Raw genomic sequence first — 23,382 nt, forward strand, 5'->3', positions numbered from 1 at the left:
TGCAGATGCTCCCCAGCATCTAGGTGATGTGTAAGGGTGGGAAGGGAGCTAAGAGACTCTAGAACATGGAGGGAAACCCCTAGGGTTCCAAAAAGGTCCATTGATATGGAGGCAGGGCCCAGCTATGTGCAGATCATGGGTCCTTTGAGTGCTGCGGCTGTGACCAGTACCATGATGGGCAGACACCCCACTGCGGGTCACTGGGCATGCTTGGGGCAAGACACACATGATCCAGTGGACTCCGTTACCTCAGATCACAGTGGAGCTGACCCCATCGGTACCGGGGAGGCCAGTTCTGAGTCTGGAGATGGGGGTGTCAGTGAGATCATTGCTGGCTTCCTCTAGATAGAGCCCTGTGGAGAGGGGCAACAACTGCAGAAGCCACCAGTACTGAATAGTGCTCTGTGATTGGAACTGGGACCATGTGCTTCCAACCCTGGTACCAGGTGAGATACCCAAACAACAGGGGAAGCTGCCACCAACAGGTTAAGCAACTCTCTGGCTGCCTCGAAAGCTTCAGCTGTAGACAGCACCAGAAAGGGCTCCGGAGTCTATAGTACCGAAAGGCGTGCTAGTCCTTTGGGGATTGGTTGCAAAGGACCTGTCCCACCCACTGGAGTCAGCAATCCCTCCTGGCTTACTGACTGTGTCTGGGGATGCCTTCTCTTTGAGGGCACCTTTAAGTTCTTGCCTCTGCTCAAGTGCCTTCACCCTAGACTTCGAAAGCCCCAATACAGAATGTTTGGGAGACTCACGTTGTCTCTTCTTGGGTATCAGCAATGAGGATCTGCCTCTGGACTCCTAACAGGGGGAGTACTCCTGACTCAGATGTGCTCATACGCATTCAGAGTGGGAAGGTTCTGAGGGCAGGCGAAGCACAGATTCCACAAGCAGATACTTGAGTCTGGCAGCCAGATCCTTTTTCAATTGAGGTTTGAACATTCTACAAATGTGACATTTGTCACTCACATACACTTCTCTCAGACACTAAAGGCAGATGGGGCTTGGGCTGCTCATTGGCACAAGACTTGTTACATGAGTAACAGGCCCCAAAGCCAGAAACAGATGCTTTTAGTCCAATACCAGGCTCAGAAGCCTACTCTAGAAAAACGCTACCCTAAATTTTTTTAATATGTACAAACACTACACTAGACTAAAAACTAATTCTACAGACACTGTGTACAATAAAAGGAGGAAGGCTTGCAGATACAAAGTTCGGTGCTCCAACAACCGTTACTAGCCGGAGGAAGGAACTAAGTGGGGTCAGGGGTAGCATGGCTCTTTGTACCTGCATGCAGTGGCGTGAGGCACCAAATGGCACTCATACTACCCCGACGGCTACTGCTGAGGGAAAAAAATCTTCAACAACTGTGCATGAGACGCACACCTACAGTGGAATGGACATGTGGAGTCACTCAAAGAAGAGCACATTTCAAAACTGCAAAGCAGCTGTACAAGCAGATTGCAGGTTCTATCTTCAGTGAAAAAAATTGATATGGAAAATGATTTTCTTTTTAATTTCAAAACTTGATCCGTTTGTGGAAAAGTATTCTCAAAGCTGATAAATCAGTTAGGCAGGATAAACCCCTTCTGTGACTTTAAATACTAAGAGCTATTGCAAGCTACCACTACAACCCAACTAGCTTTGGTCTGAATAGTTGTATCTTTTTTTAGTGTGTTTGAAAAAAGATTTGTTGAGGAGTTGACGGGAAGCATAGAAAATTTAGTTCAGTGAGGACAATCTTTTTCTTTACTACTTTATTAAAGTGTCAGCACAAATAAAGTATCCGAAGGTCAAAGAAACCTATTTAATTAAGGGATAACACTCAGTGCGATGAAGTAAACTGGTACTTGCTGTTCCAAGTGACTGGATCCCAAAGAACGTACACTCAGTTTTATATACACTAAGAAACAGTATGGTTTTAGTGGAACTGCTGCTGACCACATCAGCTGTGCATGGACAAGGGCAAACGATGGCCAGCACCGGATTACCTAAAAACTGCTGACAACAGATTGCTGCTCTTTCCAAGAGTGGACAGGGCCTTAGCTGTATGAGCAGAAATATCCAAGTCTCCTGAGATTTCACTGGTTGAAAGTGTTCTCTTGCAGAAAAGTCACATTACCATTATTCAAATAATAATGATAAATGGGCAACAAAAAGGACTTTAACAATATAGTTGCAAATCTCAGAAAGCTAATCCCTCTCACTTATGTGGTGTAATGAGTATTAGATAATGTTATATATGCTCCTATAAGGATAGTTGCTATTGAAGAATGGCAAAAATGGAGTTTAGAGCTTATGTTTACTTCAAATTCTCTTTTGAGTGGAGAGGGATTTTAGGAAGAAGGTATAGAGGTGGTTTTTTAATAATAAAGATGAAGATGTTTATACAATATTGTTGATCTGCAAAATTTCCCCATTAGAAAGCAGCAGACACCTCATTAAAGATGAAACTGTCATTTTCAATGACAGTGTATAAAATACACCACGTCATCTGGAATCTACTGCTTGAATTATCTACTAACGTAGAAAACCATTTAGATTAATGGCATGAAATTTGTTTTTGCACCACTGTTAGATTTCAGGAAGCTGCACATTTTTTACTGTAATATGATCATCTTTGTATAAATATAATTAGAGTCGACTCTCAGAAGAATTAGACATGCAAACCTGTACTCTGAAGAGCAACCATTCAATTTTTATCTCAATAAAATTGCTTCTGTACTGTGTTCTCTTTCACTTAAAGGGAACTTCGTTTTCTCAATAATGAAAAAAGGGCAATGTTGCATTTTTTATGAAGCAAAGAATCTTTTTCAAAAGGAAATTTAACAATTCAGCAATTCAGTTTCTACCTGCACCTGGTACACTCAAAAATGTCACCGAACAGTATTAAAACCTGTTGCGAGGCATTTTAAATGTGGTAAATTACTTCTTGATTTTTCTCATTAAACTTTCATATCGACTATTGAAGTCCTTTCTCTTCATTTCTGATTAAAATGTATGCTAAGTCTTCTGCAACTTCCTTAAATAAATGAAAGTTAACTTTTCACTCTGATTTTGCTGCCAAATAATAAAACTTAAGAAGGTGAAAACATCAAGTTACAAATTTCATCTCTTCCAGGTACAGATATTTCAGTGATTACATTAGTATGACATCTATTTATTCAGATTTATATTGACAAAATAACATTGTGTATCATTCCATAAATAATCTCTAATTTTTAAAGCAACAATTATTTTCTTTCCTTATAAGACAGGAAATATCAAATTATGGCTCTATTTTGTGTTAATCATTTCACATCAGTCTAAAGACATCTTAAAACATACGTAAAGACCTTTGTGACTTCTATTTAAATTGCCCCAAGGATTGGACGTGCAAGGTAACATTTTAAATTATTATATTCATTATTAGAGTTATACATTAAGGAGAAAATTTTCAAATGGAACAAATAGCAGTTAGGCACCACTGTTGTCCTATTATGTCAATACAGAAGCCAGCATGAGATTGTTCTTTACTGTACTGTTTATATGGCCAAGATTCTCAGAAGTGGTTAGTGCTTTTGGATGGCTCAGTTTGGGATGCCATCTTAAGCCTGAGTTTCAGAGTGGGTAACTGTTAGAAAGGAAACAGTAACTTAACAACCCATTGGACATCTGTGTTACCATCAACATCAACAACCCCTCATGTGCTACCAATTACCTGTTCCCCTTCTTAGCTAGCATGAATATCTATAATATTGAGATGGATAATAATTTTTTCCTCCCCCACCCTTTAACCAGACTTTGGTGTCACAGACATTTTATTATGAAATCCTGTCTTCCTGCTTTATCAGCTTTAGGAGGGGTTTTTCCAACCAATTTATTTCCTTGCTATTATTCGTGGGAGTTCTGTCTGCACTAAAATGGTAACCTACTGTTCCCTGGCTAAATATTACAGCTGAAATGCCATTGAAAACTTCTCCTCCATTCATTAGCCTCTTCAGGGTGTGCTTTTGCAATGTGTATGCTGTTAGCAGGATCCCTTGATTGAATTACAGTTCCTGAATGTTATTTTTATGTATTCAGATAAATATGTACACATGTAGAATGGATACACCATTTGTAATGAAGTACAATGTGCATCGGCTTTTAAATTATTTTTTAAACTGGTTTAGGGCTTGTTTAAAACTGACTCGAGGTAAGAACTTGAGAAAATTATGAAGTTCAGATATTGTCTCTGCTGTGGGAACACCGAGCATTATGAACAAAAGCATGGCCTCAGATACATGCTTTCTTTATACAGGCGGCAAAAGAATGAGTTCGACAATTAAAGGGTAAATGACCTATGAGGCTAAGCTCCTAAGCCTACCATGGAACAAAGACTTCAAACTGTTAAAGCAAATAAATTTAGATGTTGGTGGATGGGGTAGGGCGGAATGGATCTGGTCTATTCTCCAAAGTCTATGGGATTAGATGTTAAACTAATTATTTCTGCCATTGCTATATCATGTTCATCCCTCACATTAATTCTATTGATGCAGGGAATTGGGATTTCAAAATGCATGGGGGAGCTTCAGCCCCCTGGCACCATGAAGTGAAAAAATAAAAAGGGAAAGCTGATTTTTAAAAATTTTCAGTACAAGCCATTTACCGCAGTGCAGCAGAAACACAAGCACTACTGCCAGCCAGGACCATGCTGTTATTAGAGTTCTGATAATAAACAGTGCAGAGAAAGGAAAAAAAATGCACAAGAAAATTTAGTTATTTCATTTTTAAACAGAAGAGTTAATAAAGTTCGTGCTATAAGTCACTCATGCATTACTGCTGCAAATTCTGTACAATGAGAAAATAGGAATGGCAGGGTTTTTTGGCTACTGTTTTACATGCACACACGCACTCTCACACGCACATACACGCACTCACACACGTGGTTCCTCTTTTCCAGATCTCTAGGATACACTCCAAAAATCATAATCACTCAAAAAAACCTTTCCGAGATTGTAGTTTTGTACGTCTCACTAGCTGTAACTTCCACTCTTACAGTCCCATTTTCTTTACTATCAATCTATTGGATTTAAATTTTTAATTAATTTTAAGTGTTTTTTGGAGAAAATCCATTTGGTTTTTATCATGCCCATGCATTTCTAATCATTCGTGTACATGCTCACTCAGATTGGTAAGGACAAATGGCCAACATACATAAACATCTGGTATACTCCATACACACTCCAGCAACACAAGCTTGGAAAGAAACCCGAGAGTCTTCATAGGGAAAAAACACTTTAAGAGGGAGGTATTGTGGAGTTCAGGTAAATTTTTAAGGCTGAAAAGACTCTTGAAGCTAGTTTGCCTAGCACATCTTGTCATTCAAGTTGTTTCTGTGATAAGATCTGACAACTTTCTCACCTGTAGATTAACATACTGAAAAACAGGTGCTTCTTGGTGTAATGGAGCCCTCTCAGGGCTTTCCCTAAACAGTTAACTATCTCTACTAATAGCTTTAATTATTTAACAAATACTTGTTGTTATGCTGCAACTGTGTTCCAATGCAATTTCCTTCTGCAGCATGAACACCACTATCAACCCTTCACAACAGTTATGGATTCAATGACTTCATTTTGATACCTCTGGGGCTCCCTCCCACTAGCCAAGGTTCTCCCAGAGATCAATGAAAGTGTTATTTCAGACAAAAGATGTCAACCTTAGTTTAGTTTACTAGTCCTCGTTTGTAGGATGGCAGACCCTTCTAACTCTCCCCACAGTGACGCAAAGAACAGCTTTACTTGCAAATGGCTATGATTCCAGATAGACACCAAAAGGGTGTTAGTATAAATTTTGGGCGTTATATGAACCAGGTATCCTACAACTAGACATATTAAGCTTTTCTTATACAGATCCCTAAGGTTTGAGGCCTGGCATCCCCATAATATGTTTTAGTTTCTTATTTTTGCTTTAGACTCTAGGACTGGAAGGGACCTCGAGAGGTCATCGAGTCCAGTCCCCTGCCCTCATAGCAGGACCAAATACTGTCTAGACCATCCCTAATAGACATTTATCTAACCTACTCTTAAATATCTCCAGAGATGGAGATTCCACAACTTCCCTAGGCAATCTATTCCAGTGTTTAACTACCCTGACAGTTAGGAACTTTTTCCTAATGTCCAACCTAAATCTCCCTTGCTGCAGTTAACATCAAGAGGAATTAAAATGGGAAAAGCCTCCAATCCATCAACTCTTCTCAGGCTGGAAAGCACTGATCAAACATCAGGAGAATCAGTAACCTAAAATCCTTACCGTGAGCGGGTTTCACACAATTCGCTATGGTTCGTATTGAATCAAACCGCACTGGTAAAAGGAAAATTAAAAAAAAGGAAGAACTTGATTTACTCCAAAGTCAAGCCATGTGTATTCCCTGAATATCCTGCTCCATTTCAGATGTTTCTAAAATTGCCAATGGTTTCTACGGAAACAATCTCAAGCTTATGACTTGGCAGATGTAGTAAAATCAAGGTGGAAAAGTCTTTCAAATATTTTGTTTTAAACTGCATGAGTAGTAGGACCTGTCTGGTGATCTCATAAGTGCTGAGTGCACTATTATCAGGAGGACTGAAATTCAGGACTCAGTCTTGGCCTTACTCTTGTCTTAGCAGCGGCTGGGGCACTTGATAAAGCTCATGCAGCCTCCCTATATTTCTCTAGAGACTTCCAATTATTCAAGGAGCAGTATACACTAGCCTCGTAAAGGCACATGTCCAGACTTCTCTTGCCAGGGGATATTGCCTCTGTAGCACAGAGACTTTGATAATGAGAGCAGGAAGGGAGGAGCAAGTAAACAGAGGCTAAATATGAAGAGATCCTCGGTGTTGGCCTAATTCTGCTCCTGAGAAGCCCATATTAAAACTCCTAGTCAGCATTTGGCCAACACTGAGTGCTTAGGAAATACCACTCCTAATCTTTATGGCTACACATTTTTTTGATAACTTTGTCATCCTAATTAGTCCAAGATATTTTTAAATTCCACAGTCCACCTGAAAGTATAAGGAATTTTAAAATGTCTAATAGAAAGTAATATCATTTACTCACAAATGACACAGAAATAAGCCTGGAGGGCTGAGATGAGTCACTAAATTAGGAAATTCTGGATAAAACTGATTAATGACTAGGATTGAGGTGTAGTGGAGCAACATTAAGAGAGGCACGATGGTGCACTGTCCTAGGAATCTGAAATGTAATATCTCAATCAATTCCTGAATCAGAGATTAGAGGTAGAAAAGAGCTAGTGTTAAGACAATTAGCACATCTCCAAATGTGCATTTTCTACAGTTGTAGAACTTTGCTTAGCCGACTTTTTCAAAAGTCCACAGTACTATTTCATCTGTATTTGCCTGTAGTTTTATTTGACGTTCTAATCTCTTGTACACCTCTAAATAGTTCTCCCTCAGTTTGGACACATGAAATATTGGTGGACTGTTATGTCCACCCCTTAGTTGTCACTTAACCCAATCTCTGTATTCATATTTAGTTCTTTTAATGTCTCCTCAAATGTTAATCAGTAGGTTCCATAACTTTTTGCGTTCATCTGATCTTGAAAGTTTGTTCAATGTAGTCTTTGTTTTATGACATCATTTGGGCTTTGTTACTTTACAATGGCTTCTCCTGCTGCAGCTGCTAGAAATGCATTCATTTACCAGGAGTCTTGACAAAACCACTGTAACCATGTGAAAATGTGTAGCATTTAACAGAAACTGTGATCATAATTTAGAGGGGGAGGTGGGCAGTGTATGAATAATATGAAAATGTCCTGAAAAGATTTCTTGAACAAATTGAAAAAAAAATGTATTGCAAATTAGATTGCAAGTTCTTCAGGACAAGGACTGTTTTCCTCCTTTTTGTATTGTATATTATCGTATTCATTTAAATCTCAGTTGCCCTTCCTTCATTGTTGCCAAAGATATGTCTCACTAGATGAGAAAGTATCAGAGGGGTAGCCATGTTAGTCTGGATCTGTAAAAGCAGCAAAAGAGTTCTGTGGCACCTTATAGACTAACAGACGTATTGGAGCATGAGCTTTCGTGGGTGAAAACCCACTTTGTCGGATGCATCTGACGAAGTGGGTATTCACCCACAAAAACTCATGCTCCAATACGTCTGTTAGTCTATAAGGTGCCTTGGATGAGAAAGTGATTATTCCACGTTATGGATGTATTGGCTTATCAAATTTCAGGGTGAAACATGGAACAGTTGCATTACCAACGTGAAATAAGAATTAATATTAATCCCTTTACTCCCTCCAAAATATGGATTAGAATTCATTACAATTGTCAGGTTTGGTGTCATTTTGTTTTAAAAATAAGTAATTTGTGCCAAGCTCTTTGTATGCTGGAGTTTTGACCTGAAGTGAATATTTGAACATGGTTTAAAAATAGCGAACAAGAAAAGCTGTCAAGCTGATAGACTAATTTCAACAGAAGAAAAGGATTGGTTTGCTAGACTGCTATGACAATGAGAAGAGTTAGTGTTGGTGTTTGTTTTAAAAAGCTCTTCTCACAGGGTGATGATGAAAACTTTACTCCTGACCTATGAGACGAGAGGGTCTTCTATGGAACGTCTACAGAATATCAAAAATATCACGTCTCTAACAGACTTAAGGGAGTCAAGTTCTTCCCAAACCAAAAACACTACTGAAAATTTCATGCATCTCTTAAAAAATTAAACTTCAGTTCACATTTTCAAAAGCCAGATTTCTTTTTAATCTTTGATGTGATTACCCCAGTAATAAGGATTACTAAAAATCAGTCGCTCCCTTTGTACTGCTCTTACATGCATGCCATTTCCATCAGTTTGGGGAATTGCTGCTAGTCTAGGACTGTAACAATTGGTGGTTAAACTCAACAGAAATGACAAGACTAGACATCCTTTCAAGCCTTAAAAATTATGTTATATTTATGAGATCAGTCCACTTGAAACATGATTTCCCTTGAAGACTACATTCCCCCCTCTCCTCCCCCTTCAAGCTTGTCTTGCTACTCAGCAGTGCTGAGGAAGTAGATAAACAGGAATGTGATACCAACCGTGAACTGCCGATTCTGTCGTCGCCGTTGTGTCTACACACAGGAACAGAGGATTGGAGGAAGGGAAGAAACAGGAGGAACGGCATGCAAAAAAAGGGAAAATGGAAAAAATGGAACAGATAATATATGAGCAAGCTTTCAAAGAACATTGCATGACAAGCAATAATAAAATGAAAGGCAAAAAGCATTTGAAGTGAGTTGCACTGTTTAAAGGACATGCCTTGAATTCAAAAGCTGTGAGCCTGAGGAAAACAGTAAATTCTTTGTTTTTCTGGAGTCTTGCCAGGAGGATATTTACTGGTGGTCAAGAGCTAAGGGGAACATGAAATGTGGGGAGCACCACCAGTGTCAACTCTTTGGTTAAGTACTCCCAAAACACAGATGTTCAAAACTAGGACAGAGACCTAAAAGCCTGGAAATGGTTTCATGCATTCAAACATTGCCTTCACTCAAATCTTCCCCTCCAGCCTGTTCACCCCAGGTCCTTCATTACCAATCAGAAGTCAATCAGCCTCAAGTTTCCCCTCCTCCAGTTGATGCCAAGAAACCTATAAGTGCTATAATGCACGGTTTAATTTCGGCATTCCAGCTCATTTTAGGGTTGATCAGGAGGTAACAATTAAGCACCAGGGAGATGATGAGGACTAGCACACAGTGTTTTCACAGATCACATTCACTCAGAAACACTTATTAAATTTGTAGGTGGCCTTTTTGCTTGATTTCTAATGAATCATGCACTGAGACATTCATTTGATTGAAAAGTACAAGTCTTCGCAGAATACTGGGGCGGCAAGTGAAGATTACCAGTTCCTCTGCTGAGAAATATTGCCTCATCTCTGATCCTTTTTTAGTCTTTTATGCCAAGCTCTGAAGAAAGCATTTATTTTTCAGGAGGCTGAATGTCATGTGTTACAAGTTAAATATACTGCATTTTTTCCATCTAGCCTCGAATATATTGGTTTAGAAAACTTGCTTCACATCAAACTGGGAAGCTTTGTTAAAAGCTTTCAAAATATTTTTGGAGTTGCTGCTTAATGTGTACATATAGATAGTTTATAAAGACTAAACTGTATTTTGGATGGACTTCCTACCATCTTAGCTCTCAGTGTCCTGGGAATTAGATTATCTTCCCAAGATTCCCTATCCTACCGGGTCTATTTACATTGCAGCAACAACACTGTAAATGGAAAATCCATCTCCATTTGTTGGCTTACACCTGGTTCTGCTTTCAGACTCTCATTAACTATGGTGAATGGGTCAGAAAATTACCATATGCATTTGCTGGTTGCATGCTATAATAGACCGGTTATTCAGCATGTATTTGTAAATTGTCAATACTTACAAAAATATTCTCAAACTCTCAGTAAAGTACAGATGTAGTCATTCACATCAGAAAGGGACTTATAAGGACTACAAAGGCAATGTTTAAATGAACAAACCATATGTTAAAGTGCAGAGCAGTACTCTAAAACATATAATTTCTGTAAACTAGCCAGGAAGTTTAGTTTTAAAATTACAGTACACCGTTTCACATAGGCATTCCCCGTCAATTAACATGCTCTCCTCAGAACCATAGGAACCGTAGTCTTTCCACACTCAGAATAAGCATTAGGAAGCATGAAGGGCTATTCCTCTGTAATTTAGTTAAGGACAGTCTATGTTTGAATTTCTAGGCCATCAGTGAAGACAAGAATCACACAAGGAGTACACAATACTTACAGATTCAAAGTCTGCATGCTTTAAATATCAAAGCAAAAAAAAACCACACAATTTAACCAACTCTACACCAAGATTTGCATGACAGATTATCAAGCCATCATTAATCTGTTCCCACTGCCAACATATACTGTTCTTATCTTGGCAATCAAATCTAACATGTACTTAATATTCTAGCACTCGTTCTCATGCTGGGAACTTTGGTGAAGGCAGCGTGGAAGCCTTCCAAAACAAAAATGAGAACAAGAGTGGGCCTTTATTCTTTTGGAAGCAGCATTGCGATAATGCCTCATTTTAAACAAGCAAATGGTGAAAGGAAAAATGGAGGTGGGGGTAGGGAGTGTTGTTTAGAAAAAATTACAGAACAGTCAACTCTTGAGATACCATCTTGGCATCTACAAACAGTCTCAATTTACTGTCTTCCTGAAATAAAAAAAATTATGTCAGCATTAAGATTAAATAAAACTGTGCTAGAAGCAACCTTGTACTCATATGCTGGAAAAGATATTAGTGAAGAAACAGTGAAGTGGACAGTGCATCTCGCTTCCTCTTCTGGGGACAGAGACCAACAGCTTTACAAAAATAAAGTTCTCAAGCAGTTTATAAGCAAGAACAAATATCCAAATCAAACAACATGTTTGCTGCAGCTGGAATGGTAAAGTTATGATTAGCAAATGGATTGGATGATTACAGCAGGAAACACAGACCAGTTAAAGGTTTAGAACATGCTTTCCGGAGGTCCTTCTCAACTCCATCTTCTTTCAGAACAAGGATTTTATATCTATTTTTACTTTTTTAAACTCAGGGTACAATGCTGCATTGCAGAGGAATGATCTCATGCTCAGAGATTTAAAACAACACACACTTAAGGAAGAATATTTTGCATCATGACAGAGAGAAAATGAGCTTTTTGCTGTGCTCCTTTGGTATGAGCCTAGTGAGTATGTGCAAAATGGTGTATAAATCACTCAACACCACTAGCGTTCTGCTTGGTGTAAGAGAAGAAATACAGCAGTAGCAAGAAAGACTGTGCGGGCTGCGACTGCTAGAATCTCTTATGATTTTACCATGAGTTGACTAGTTTTTAAAATAGTTCTCTGGATTTTAGCATGGTTACCCACTTTTAGTTTTATTTCATACTGAGGATAACCATGTCACCCTGCTGATTAACTTTACGGTCCAAACTCTGGAGGGAGCTGTGCATTATTGTTTCTAGTTTAAAGGTCCAGTGAAGTCAATGAGAGTCTTCAGTGAGTTCAGCAGGCATCTGACTGGGTCCCCCAGTGATGGGTGATAGCAACAATCACACGAATTTTATGAAAATGAAATTTATCCTATGGTGCCGACACTGGATGTTTTCTATTGAGGTGAGTACTGAGGATAGAAGGAAGAATGTAACAAAACATTGAGGTGGAGTAAAGGCATTCTTAATGTTAAGGAAAAACAAAATATAGGATTTTAATTAGTAAGGCTCAGTTAAAATTGTTTTATGTGGTGTAGTAAAAACAATCCAGTGGCCTTTCCAGTTCTACAAATCCATAATCATACTGCGTTCACTAGGTCAGTGGTTCTCAACCAGGTGTACACAGATGTCTTCCAGGGGGTACATCAACTCATCTAGATATTTGCCTAGTTTTACAACAGGCTACATAAAAAGCACTAGTGGAGTCAGTACAAACTAAAATGTCATGCAGACAATGACTTGTTTATACTGATCTATATACTATACACTGAAATGTAAGTACAATATTCATATTCCCATAGATTTATTTTATAATTATATGGTAAGAATGAGAAAGTCAGCAGTTTTTCAGTAACAGTGCACTGTGACACTTCTGTATTTTTAGGTCTGATTTTGTAAGCAAGTAGTTTTTAAGTGAGGTGGAAGTCGGGGTACACATGACAAATCAGATTCCTGAAAGGGGTACACTAGTCTGGAAAGGTTGAGATGACTGTTTTTTGAGTATCATCAAACATGATATCCCAGGAAGGAATTTTCCTGCTGATATAAAGTTGCATATTTCACTTAATATCGACTTCCTTTTAGCATCAGACATAGGACTCACTCAGTTTACCGTGGCCAGAACTTGAATGAATTAACCTCTAATACACATTATGCTGTGGTAGAATATGAAGGTATCTGCAAAATGGGAAAACACTGGCAACATTCAAACCTTTAAAAACCAGCCATTTAACTAAGTAGCAAAAAATGCATTACTTCAGAGGCAGCGGGACAATATTTAGTTGAAACAGTGGCACAAGCGTTCCACTGTGGCACATTCTCATTCTTTCACATGGCTTCTCTCCAACTGAAAATTGTTCATTGAGCGTGACAGACTGCGGGTTTAAAGCTAATCCATAAATTAGTCCACAGTCTTGCACAGAATGAACAGCATAAATGAAAACAAAAATCTTAGGAACAAAATTAAATGCCTAAACTTAAAATGCTTTTTCTATTTCCAATTGAACTGCAGTGTTACTATCTTTAAGAAGCTACAGATTCGCTGGGGCTTTTTAAAAACAAACCCCATACCTGAATGGATAGAAGAGTAGCATCTGAAAGTGCACATAAGGCTCAACTGCACCCATTTCACGTGTCAGTCTTTAAACCAAACTAAGAAATACAAACACAGTATAGGTCCTTTCTAGTTTATTTCCTTCATTAAAGTAAAAAAGGAGCCAACAGGCTTTCTGATCAGACTCACTGAAATCATGTTTCATCTGCTTTTTTCAGATTTCTTCACATTTAAAAGGCCAGGGCAAGAATGAGTTCCCTTGATGTTACCATTTTTACAGCAATGTCCTAAGTAATGAATGCTCTGTATTTATGAAAAGAATATCATTTTCCGGTTTATTTCAAATCCATAAAAGATAGTAAAAGGAATACTGAAAAAAATCTATTAATTTCCACTGACCTAATGCCTAGCTTCATTTCATTTATGTTACACTTCAATTAAACTGAATGGTGCAGGAGGGAGGATGAGGTGAATTCAAGCCTACATATAATGCTGAGCCGCAGCCATTCTTTATCTCTAAAGTCTTCCCAGAAGAATGATGAATGGACCCCGTGTTTGATACTGTAAGCTCATGCTTTGTAAAATAATTCCAAGTTGGCTTCAAAGCTTTTGCATTGCACCCCCGAGACAGCTTCATTTGACGACCAGATGTTTCACAAAAATAATCAGGATCTGCTGAGTAACTTTGGGTAGTCGGGGATGGGGCGGGGGGAGGGAGAGAATTCTAGATCTGGTGCTGCAACTTGGTCTGGGATTTTTAATACTTCTTCTAGAAAGCCCTATAATATGCATTCTCACTTAGGCCTCAGCCTTGCAAAGAAAACTTAAGAGAACCTGCACTGAGCTCCCTGAAGTCAAACGGGCTCCACACCTTTGCCTATGCTCCTCTCTTTGCAGATTAGGGGTTCAGTAGCTATTGTTTTAGAATGAGGACTCTTCCTACAGCATGCACAGATATCGGAAGCTACTAGATATATCAGTGGTCATGGAGAAGCCCTGTGAATTTTGAACTCAACAAAATACTAAGTAGATATTTAGACTATATCTTGTTTGAGAAGTGGAATAAGCAGTTTTATTATTTTTCCATCAGTCCTCTTGCTTCAAAATAGACAAGTTATCTGAAGATACACAATTAAGTAAAAATGATTGCTGCATTACTGTATTAATCACAAACGACTAACAAACAAATCAAAGTGCTCTGGCTGTTATTGACAGAGCAGTTGGGTAAGACTGGCTTAGTTATTTCTTGGCAGGCATGTAGGTTATTCTCTCCCTCTTTCCCTTTAATGTGGTCACATATTGGATCAAAATGTCAGAGGAGTACAATGTTAACGGTAAATTAATCTGACATTTTATCAGGGACACAGGGAAGCCTCTACAGAAACCAAGAATGCTACAATAAATAATTTGGGGAAAGGAATGACTAAGCAGTGTAAATCTCTGCATCAGTCTGTGAAGCATTGCGTGGCACCAAACACCTAACTCTGTGTGTGTGTGTGTGTGTGTGTGTGTGTGTGTGTGTGTGTGTGTGTGTGTGTGTGTGTGTGTGTGTGTGTGTGTGTGTGTGTGTGTGTGTGTGTGTGTGTGTGTGCATTCAAAGTTTACAACGACAGAAGAGTTCTGCGAGGCTCTTTTTTTCAGATTCATGTTTTCTGATTTTCAAATGTCAAGTTGCATCTTTAAAGAAGCATTCAGAAAAGGAGACAAAACTGCTGCTGGGGACATCTGTAGTTCGCCCAGTCCAGGTTGGAATTAACCACCATCATCCATTGTAGAAATTCATGGGAAAGAAGTTTTCCATTTATCCATTACATTTCATCTGAACAGTAGAACTGGCATCACAAAGTGTCAGCAATAGTAACCAATTAGGCACAAAGCTTCCACGTCCACTGGTACATATGTAGCCCCATTAATCCATATGGTCTTTGAACCTTCCACAAACCTATTGCTCAAAATACCTTTCAGCAAAGAATATGTTCTACTGCATAATTCCCACCCATAACCTTTTTGGATTACTCCTGGAATAAATCCCAGACAGCTGTAGTTGATCACACTAGCAGCTGAAATCAGGAAAAGGACAAACTTGTGGTGGGAATCAATTTATCATTTTAAATGAGTTTTCTAGGATGTAAGTTCTAATTTTAAAATGGTGCAATGTTTTTCTTAGCTAATAAATACAAGAGTTCCCATTTTTATATTAGATACCTATGCAAAGATGGAAAAAATGTTTTCCACTGACTTCGTTTCAGAATCTAAGTTTAACCTGTCCTTCAGGAAGAGCGTTTTTCATGACAGGATCTCAGTGCTATTCAGAGGAATTCATCTGGGAAGGCAGAAAATCCATGGAATTTCTAGTATCAGAGGGGTAGCCGTGTTAGTCTGGATCTGTAAAAGCAGCAGAGAGTCCTGTGGCACCTTTCTATTTCTAGGCACCAGCACTGTAGCTTTAGCCTACGGAATATTTAAGTGTGAAATCATTCCAGGCTTGGCAACACCCACTTTATTTATTTATATAGAAAAAGACAGTCAAGTTGTTCAGTCCCCACATTTAAAATTTCACAAAACAGAATAGTAATAAAACATTAACATGTAAGTGAAAATGTACAAAAAATACTTCATTTCTACTTCAACAACCTCCTCCGGTGTTCGCAACCTAAACAGTGGATCATTTACATAAGATGTGGAAGTAGATTAATAATTTTACTTTCTAATGCTTCAACTTAAAAACAGCAGAAAAACTGAAAAAAGTTTGTTCTATTTTTACCATTTGGTTTTAACCATTTATGGCAGCGTTTCTCAAACTTAATTGCACTGCAACCCCCTTCTGACAAGAAAAATTACTACATGACCCCAAGGGGGTTGGGGGGAAAGCCAAAGCCCAAGGGCTTCAGCCCCAGGCGGGGAACCTGTAACTGAGCCCAAGGAAGTCTAACACCGGCCCTGGCAACCCCATTAAAACAGGGCCGTGACCCACTTTGCGGTACCGACCCATAGTTTGAGAACTGCTGATCTATGCTATCACCAATAAGGGTGTATTTATTTTTAAACCTTCCAACATCTCTTTAAATTAAAAAAATGTTTTAATACATTTCAAAAGACTTCACAATTATTTCAAAGGCAAGTCATCTGATATGAAACCTGCCAGTTCAGGATCAGGATGTGATGAGTTGCTGAGGAGCCTTGACATTGCTACAGAATTGCACTTGAGTCTCTGTACAAGTTATAAAGGAACATCCATGCAATATATACTCAAACATGTAATCTGCAACTCCAGGGATTCCCTAGTAGTATGCACGTTCCATTAAAATGGCTGCTACGTTACACGCAAGTCCCAACAGCAGAGGAGGCAACAAACATGACTGTACAGGTACACAATTAATTGTTTGTGTGCCGAGGGGGAAGAAAATTAGCCCTACAGGGGGTAAAAAATTCTTTAAAAGCAGACCCTTTTTTTGAATATTACATTATGACCAGAGAGGAAGATTTTTAAAAAAAATTAAGAACATTTATCTCTCAAGATATAACAGCTGTCCAAAAACAGTATTTCAAGTGAGGACTCCAGGGGCAATTTAAATTATGCAGTTTGCTCTGCCATATCATATTGTACATCTTAATGAACAAAGCCACGAGGACAATTTGAAATGATAAAAAAAAGGATTTGCCAGTGATAACAGCTGACATGCCAAAGGATGGTCAGAAAATCAGAGTAGATACTGAAAAGATAAATTGTGATAAATTGGAAGCAGCAAAGCAGCAGAGACAGAGCAAATGGTTTAAAGGTTGTGCTCTTTCAGATGCTCCATGATTTCCCTGCAGCACTACAGAACTGCTTTCAGAGTTCAGCTTGACTGATCAGGCCAATCCCTGCCAGCAGCTTTCAGAGTCACATCAGGAGTGAGTGTGAGAGTGAAAGAAAGACACTTATGCTCAGGAAGTGGACTGACTGGACAATGAAGGCATGCCAAGACTTGCCTTAGGTTGTCATCTAGAGTATGGAGAAGAAAGCGTGGCTGGCTGGTAAGGGGGCAGCACTAAACAGGGATTTTAATGGGCTGAGGAGGAATTTTGTACAGCTCAGGGGTCATATTTTGTCACAAAATGTATTATCTGTTATAGCGACGCAGGCTCTCTGGTGTAGAAATCATGCCCTCCTGCAATGGCTGTACAACATCACCTAGCATGTTTGGCTTTATACGAATAATCAAAATGGGTGTTTGCCACTGGAGACTACAGCTGAAGAACCTACTGAACATGCCCAAGCACAAATGGACCCTTCCTAAGCCTATTCTTATTTACGGTAGAAAAAGTGAGCCCTCAAAGCAACTTCAGCACCTGAATCAGGAAGCGTTCTCTGCACTGGAGGGGGCATCTGGTAAGAAGTGCAGTGTAAATGCAGAGAATAGGAGCTTTGCAAATGAAAACTCTCTCAATCACAGCTCATTTTTCCTCTGAAGATGGGGTCCTGGCAGAACCACCCTCAGCCTCCATGAGATGCCAGCTGAGTGTGCCCCCAGCTTGTGTGGGGAATGAAGCGAGAGAAGGTGAAGTATAATGGAGATAAAATCTCCCCGGATTTGAGGAGTGCTTATAATTGGTTTGGGTGGAAGACTAAGCATGAAGAAAGGAACAGTACCACCTCTGAACAAAGTCAATCACCAGTATTCAGGGTATATGGTGGGAGTGGCCAAAATGCAGTTTGAGAGCCGCATGCGGCTCTTTTCAGTTGAAGTGCAGCTTGTGGAGCCCCCCGCCACCTCCCTGCCCTTCTCCACCTACCAGACTGGGGTGGTTAGGGCTATGGGCTTCTGCCCTGTGAGGAGTCTCCTTGTAGGGCTTCAGCCCCATGGGAGTTGCCTGCCAGGGCTTGGAACTTCAGCAGGAGTGGGGTTGAAGCCCTGAGCCTTGGCCGATGCGCCTCATAGGGCTGAAGCAGGCAAGCCCTGGGTCTAGAACTTCTGAAGATTAATGTATGTGGCTCGGAGGGTCAGTAAGTTTGACCACCCCTGCTATATGAGAACATTTCAGTATTTTGGAGGCAATACAATTAGAAGTTATGTATTGTCCTTTGAGGCTTTTAAGTAGTATTTCTACACTACTACTGTACATAATTCTTGCAATGATGCTAGTTTGTAAATGGATTTCGGTTGCACAACCCTTTACTGGGAAGAAAGGAAGATAAGCTTCAGTATACAACTGCAGGAACTTACTCGTCAGTGTTTGGCTGCTGAAGCTTCTAAGGTTAACAGGGGCTGCAATGAACTAAACAATGCAGGGGAAGAGTGGAAATTAATTTTTATATCCATTTGTCAGACTTTGTTTTCCAGTTAAATTTAGTAGACTGTCTAGTCTCTGTAGAAATGGAGATTGAAAATGTTCAGTTCCATAACCTTTAATCTATTTGGAGAGAGGAGCAAATGTTAAATTCCACGAGTGCAGATATTGAGCCTTCAGGATAAGATAAATACATATATAGCTGCTTGCTAAGACACAGTAACTCTGCAAGATCACATCCATCAAAGAGAGGGATTTGACAAAGTTGTTCTAGGAGCAATTTCAGTTTAAGAACGCCTCAGTGCTAGCTCGTTCATTAGCACAAAGGCATTCTGTGCTGAGAGAAGACACAACTCCTGGATCAGGAGGTTAAAGAATATCCGTAAGGTGGCCTCAAATCCCAGCAACAGAATGAGACAAACAGAAAGTCCACATTGAAACCGAGGAATTTGGCACAACTGGCCTATTTCCACCCTCATTAGAGTCAATGGAAAAGTTCCCAGTGATTTGGAATAAGAGTAGAACAGAGTACAATGTCTGGCCCCATTCACACGGGTCAAACCAGATTAACTGATGAGGGTTATGGCTGAGCATAAACTGTGTTCAAACATGTTTTTTAGCTCTGTTTTAGAAGCCAGAGTACCTGGGGTCTTTTTCACCCTATTATACTCACTAGATAGGTAAGGGGAGAGGGGATTTTACCATCAGGAACAAGCAAAAATGGGTATTTGATCGCTGCAAGAATATTAAGGTACCCATGACTTGTCCACTATAAGTGGCTGTCAGATCTCACCAGGCATGTGGATCTCTCAGAGTCTGAAAATGATCTTACGATCTTGATGGGTCTGTGTCAACCACAAGTGAACTGTTAGAAATCCAGGGAGCTAAATTTAGATTATTAGGATCATCATCAAGGCCCAAGGCCATTACAATAACTCTCCCAGAAATGCTCCAAAGGCAGGGCCAGCTGACAGTGAATGTTACATGGGAGAAGGCAGATTACAGAGGAAAGACACTAGGAAAACCTGAGAGAAGCGGAGGGCACAGTGATGGAGCCAGCTAGTGCATCAGCTGTGCAATGTGCATTCTGAATAATGACTGACACTAAAAACTGCAAAAAGAGCCTGGATCATGGGGGGGGAGGTGGGAAGAGGGGAGCTGGTAGATTTCTGATCCAAGCAAGTCTGTGGGGGAAGGACTAAGAATTTGTGTGGCTACAAAAGCCAACTCATAAGAGCACAGATTTTATACTGAGGGGTGCTGCAGGAGCCAAAGAATCAAAGGGTGAATGGTAAATGCAGAATATTGAATAATCAGTGAGGCAACAAAATCTGCAAACATCAGTAATAGGCTCAAGCCACTAAATAGCAGAGGATGTAATATAATCAAGTTCAACATCAGTTAAAGGGGACTTATACCAAGAGCCAGTGATATTTAGTTTCCAGAAGTGTAATTTTTTTTTTAAATAAGAGTGTGGAAGCAAGGGCACCGAAAAGGAGAAGTTGGAGAACTCTGTAGAATCAGCATGGAGGTTGCCTAAGATGCCTTACTGTAGTCTTGGATGGCAGCAAGGATCGAAGCATTTGAGTTACAAACAACATGTAATTTATTATTCGAAACAGCTACGATACTGAGTGTCGAAGGGTGGCTTAGCAGAGTACCCATCTATACAAAAAATACTAAAAGTGAGCCCAAAATGACGTTAGCAATATTTAATTTCATTTCCAGGACAAAGAGATGAGAATATCATAGTGTTACAAAGCATCACATGAACATAATGTAATAGGGCCAAAGCAGCTTTGCTCCTGAAAGGGTAAGTAAGGCTCTGTAACCATTTACGCTTCTTTGAAAGCGTTAACAAAACAGAACCACCAAGATAAAAATAAAGAACCACCAAGTTACACCATTCCTTTAGACAGAGATACTTGATAAAACGTCTCCCCACAAAAGGCTCTGAAGGAAACTTTGACACAATGAAGTGAGAAGTTAAAGACATATTATGGAATAAAAAGTCATTAAAAGATAAATACTGTAATAAATAGCCAAGTCTTGAGATGGGAAAAAGTTAATGCCAGCATGTTCCGAAGTTCATTAGTAAGGAGACAGACAGAGGACCTGGAAGGAGGAAGACAGTGACATGGCAAAATCTGGACAACACAATGACAGATGAAACACACTGGGACAAGAGCATCTTAAGGCACATTGGAAAGAAGGTTTTAAGTTAATTGTCCACACCCGTGAGGTCTGATTTAGTTGTAAAATCACATGGGAGTGGGGGTGGGAATGGGAATGTAGGATAGTTAAAGTCTGCTAAGGCACAACAGTAGTCACAAAGATAAACAAAATGTTATGCTGCTTTATGAAGAGGATGGAGTATAATACAGGAAATATTAAGCCACTGGACAATTGATGGTACATTCTCACCTTCAGTATTGTGGTCAGTTTGTCACCTCTATCTCAAGAAAAAATATATAGTTGAAATAAAAACATTCAAGAAAGGGCAATGAAAATGAGCAGAGTATTGTAGCTGAGCAGGGAAAATCAGAAAAGCCTCCCTTATGTGGAGTGACTGGGAAGACAGATGTAGTTATTGTGGAAAGGAACATGAGGTGAGATGATGGATGGATGTAAAGTAATGAGTGGTGTATTATGGACAGTTTGGTGTTCCTATTTACCTGGTCCCAGAATACAGGAAAATAGGAATTCAAAATTAAAAGGCAACTTAAAAAAATTAACAGAATATTCTTTTTAATATTAGAATAATATGCATAACTGACTGGTGGGCTCATATATAAGAGCTAGGTGGTGGTGTTATTGTTGCAGGCTATTGAGGTAGATAGCTTGTTTTGTTAAGTTTCAGAAATAGATGAAATATCTATGAATGAGAACAGCACTTGTAACCATACCAGTTGGACAAAGTTAAAAACAAACTTCATGCTTCCGGGCATAAACAGCTCAGAAAGTGATATTGACTGGGTTGAGCAAGATATTTAACATCTGCTCCCTGTGTTAGATGTACTACAGGGGTGTTTATATCTTCATTTGAAGTATCTGATATTAGCCATCAGCCCTGGACTAAACGGACTGTTAGTCATGTCTGACATGTCAGTTTCCATGTTCCAAGAACACCTCCAGTCAGGACTGTCCAACTTCCTGAGATTATAACACACCAGTGCAAGAATGGTATATTATGAAAAATAAAGATTTCCAGCCCTCCACCCCCAGCCTTCTGTTTATAGACATAAAAGACAATACACACTCAGGACATTTCCAATGGTCATGAAGGTACCGTACCTGTGATGGTGGTAGGGGTGGTGGTGGTGGTGGTTGTTGTGGGAGGAGGGATAGTTGTGGGGGGATCTGGATAAAAAATAAAAAGGAAAATAAAAAGGCAAATTAAGAAAAACAAACAGAACACAACAATGATCAACAATGATAAAGAGAGAAACGAGGACACTGAAAAGCAGCATGGCTGTTTGATGTCATTATTCTCCTAAAAATGAGGGGCAAATTTCCCAACTGGCTTTAAAGACAGAGAGCCAGAATCCATCTGGTATAGCTGCACTGACTGCAATGGAGCTACACACGGACTTATGCCAGCAGAAATTTCTCTCTTGTTCTGTTATTTATAAATGCTGAAAAAAAATAAAAAACCTAGCACAAATTAGTCATTGATGGGAGAGAGAGAGATGGAATGGGAGAGCTATAAGAAAAACAAACCACAAAAACTTCCTGTGACAAGGATGACAATTTGCTATGTACAAAGAAAGACAATGGTGCTTTGTCATTTTTCTACGTTTACATTTGAAAATTCTGGTGGGAAACGGGGGAGTTCCTGCTGCGCTTAACAGACTAAATATCCACAGCAGATTGAGTCTCTCTCATTCACTTTTTCCAGAACTGTTAACTTCATTATTCTTCCTCCATCAATACATCTCCGCAGGATGTAAAACTACTTCTAAGCTAGCAATAAATATAAAGAAACGAGAATATCACTATTAAATATCAAGTTTGAGGCATGCAAGATTTTACTGAGACTTTTTTTTATTTAAAGTGACTGATAAATATCATTATTTTAATGCTGCCCTGCCTTTTGTTAATATCACATCCTGGATGGAAAAAAAAACAACAAAAAAAACAGAAAACTGAAGAGATTTTTTTTTTCTTTACAAAGAATTTATAAAAGACACTTGACCTGGTAAAGCCACCAAACAGTGCTAGGCTATACAGTATAAAATATTTATACCATATAGAGTGTCATATCTTCACAAAAGTTACTTGGGGAAGGAGGAAAGATGAGAAAAGATGTAAAAGAAAAAAAATTATATGTATATCAATGCCCCAGGATGATCAAACTGAATGTGTTAAGTAGTCAGCAAGACTTTGAACTAAGGAATCATTCTGCAATAAGAGTATGAAACAGTTCATAGGCTTTTGATTTTAAATTTGTTCTAAAGCATGTCAACTTTTCATCACTGATACATCTGCTACTCTTTTATCTCCAAGTGAGCTCTCAAATTCTCTAATTAATACATCCAAACTTTAATTATATGCTGCACCTTTATTGTGTTCAATACAACTTCCTGAAAGTTAAGAAACATTACCTTGGAGTTTGCTTCATTGTGAAGTCAGCTAAAGGAAAATGATCATTCATGAAGAATGCCTTTAAATATTTTGTCCTTCTCCTGCAGCTGCAATACCTGGGTCCATTTCTTTGTTAGATAACTTCTTCATCATCCGCCTAACTTGGGGTAGGCTGACAAGGCACTACACTGATGTTTCTTTATTATCAGTGGAGACAGAGCAAAGTATGAGAAGAAAATCACCA

At 39.2% G+C, this 23,382-nt stretch overlaps 1 protein-coding gene across 5 annotated transcripts in view; it reads right to left on the bottom strand.

Moving 5' to 3' along the window:
* The window catches only part of CADM1 (cell adhesion molecule 1), a 295,797-nt gene that overhangs the window by 21,342 nt on the left and 251,073 nt on the right, over positions 1 to 23,382 (bottom strand). For 2 of the 5 annotated variants that reach the window (XM_050921829.1, XM_050921830.1), the window contains exons 8-9: positions 21,849 to 21,914; positions 9,052 to 9,084 (exon numbers count right to left, since the gene is read on the bottom strand). The exons of 1 other annotated variant lie outside the window; for it this stretch is intronic. In XM_050921829.1, the coding sequence (XP_050777786.1) occupies positions 9,052 to 9,084; positions 21,849 to 21,914 (99 nt within the window). The remainder of the gene's footprint in view (positions 1 to 9,051; positions 9,085 to 21,848; positions 21,915 to 23,382) is intronic. 2 more of the 5 variants (XM_050921826.1, XM_050921827.1) reach the window with 1 other exon arrangement.

This window comes from Gopherus flavomarginatus, chromosome 13 (assembly GCF_025201925.1).
Source record: "Gopherus flavomarginatus isolate rGopFla2 chromosome 13, rGopFla2.mat.asm, whole genome shotgun sequence".
Classification (NCBI taxonomy): Eukaryota; Metazoa; Chordata; order Testudines; family Testudinidae; genus Gopherus; species Gopherus flavomarginatus.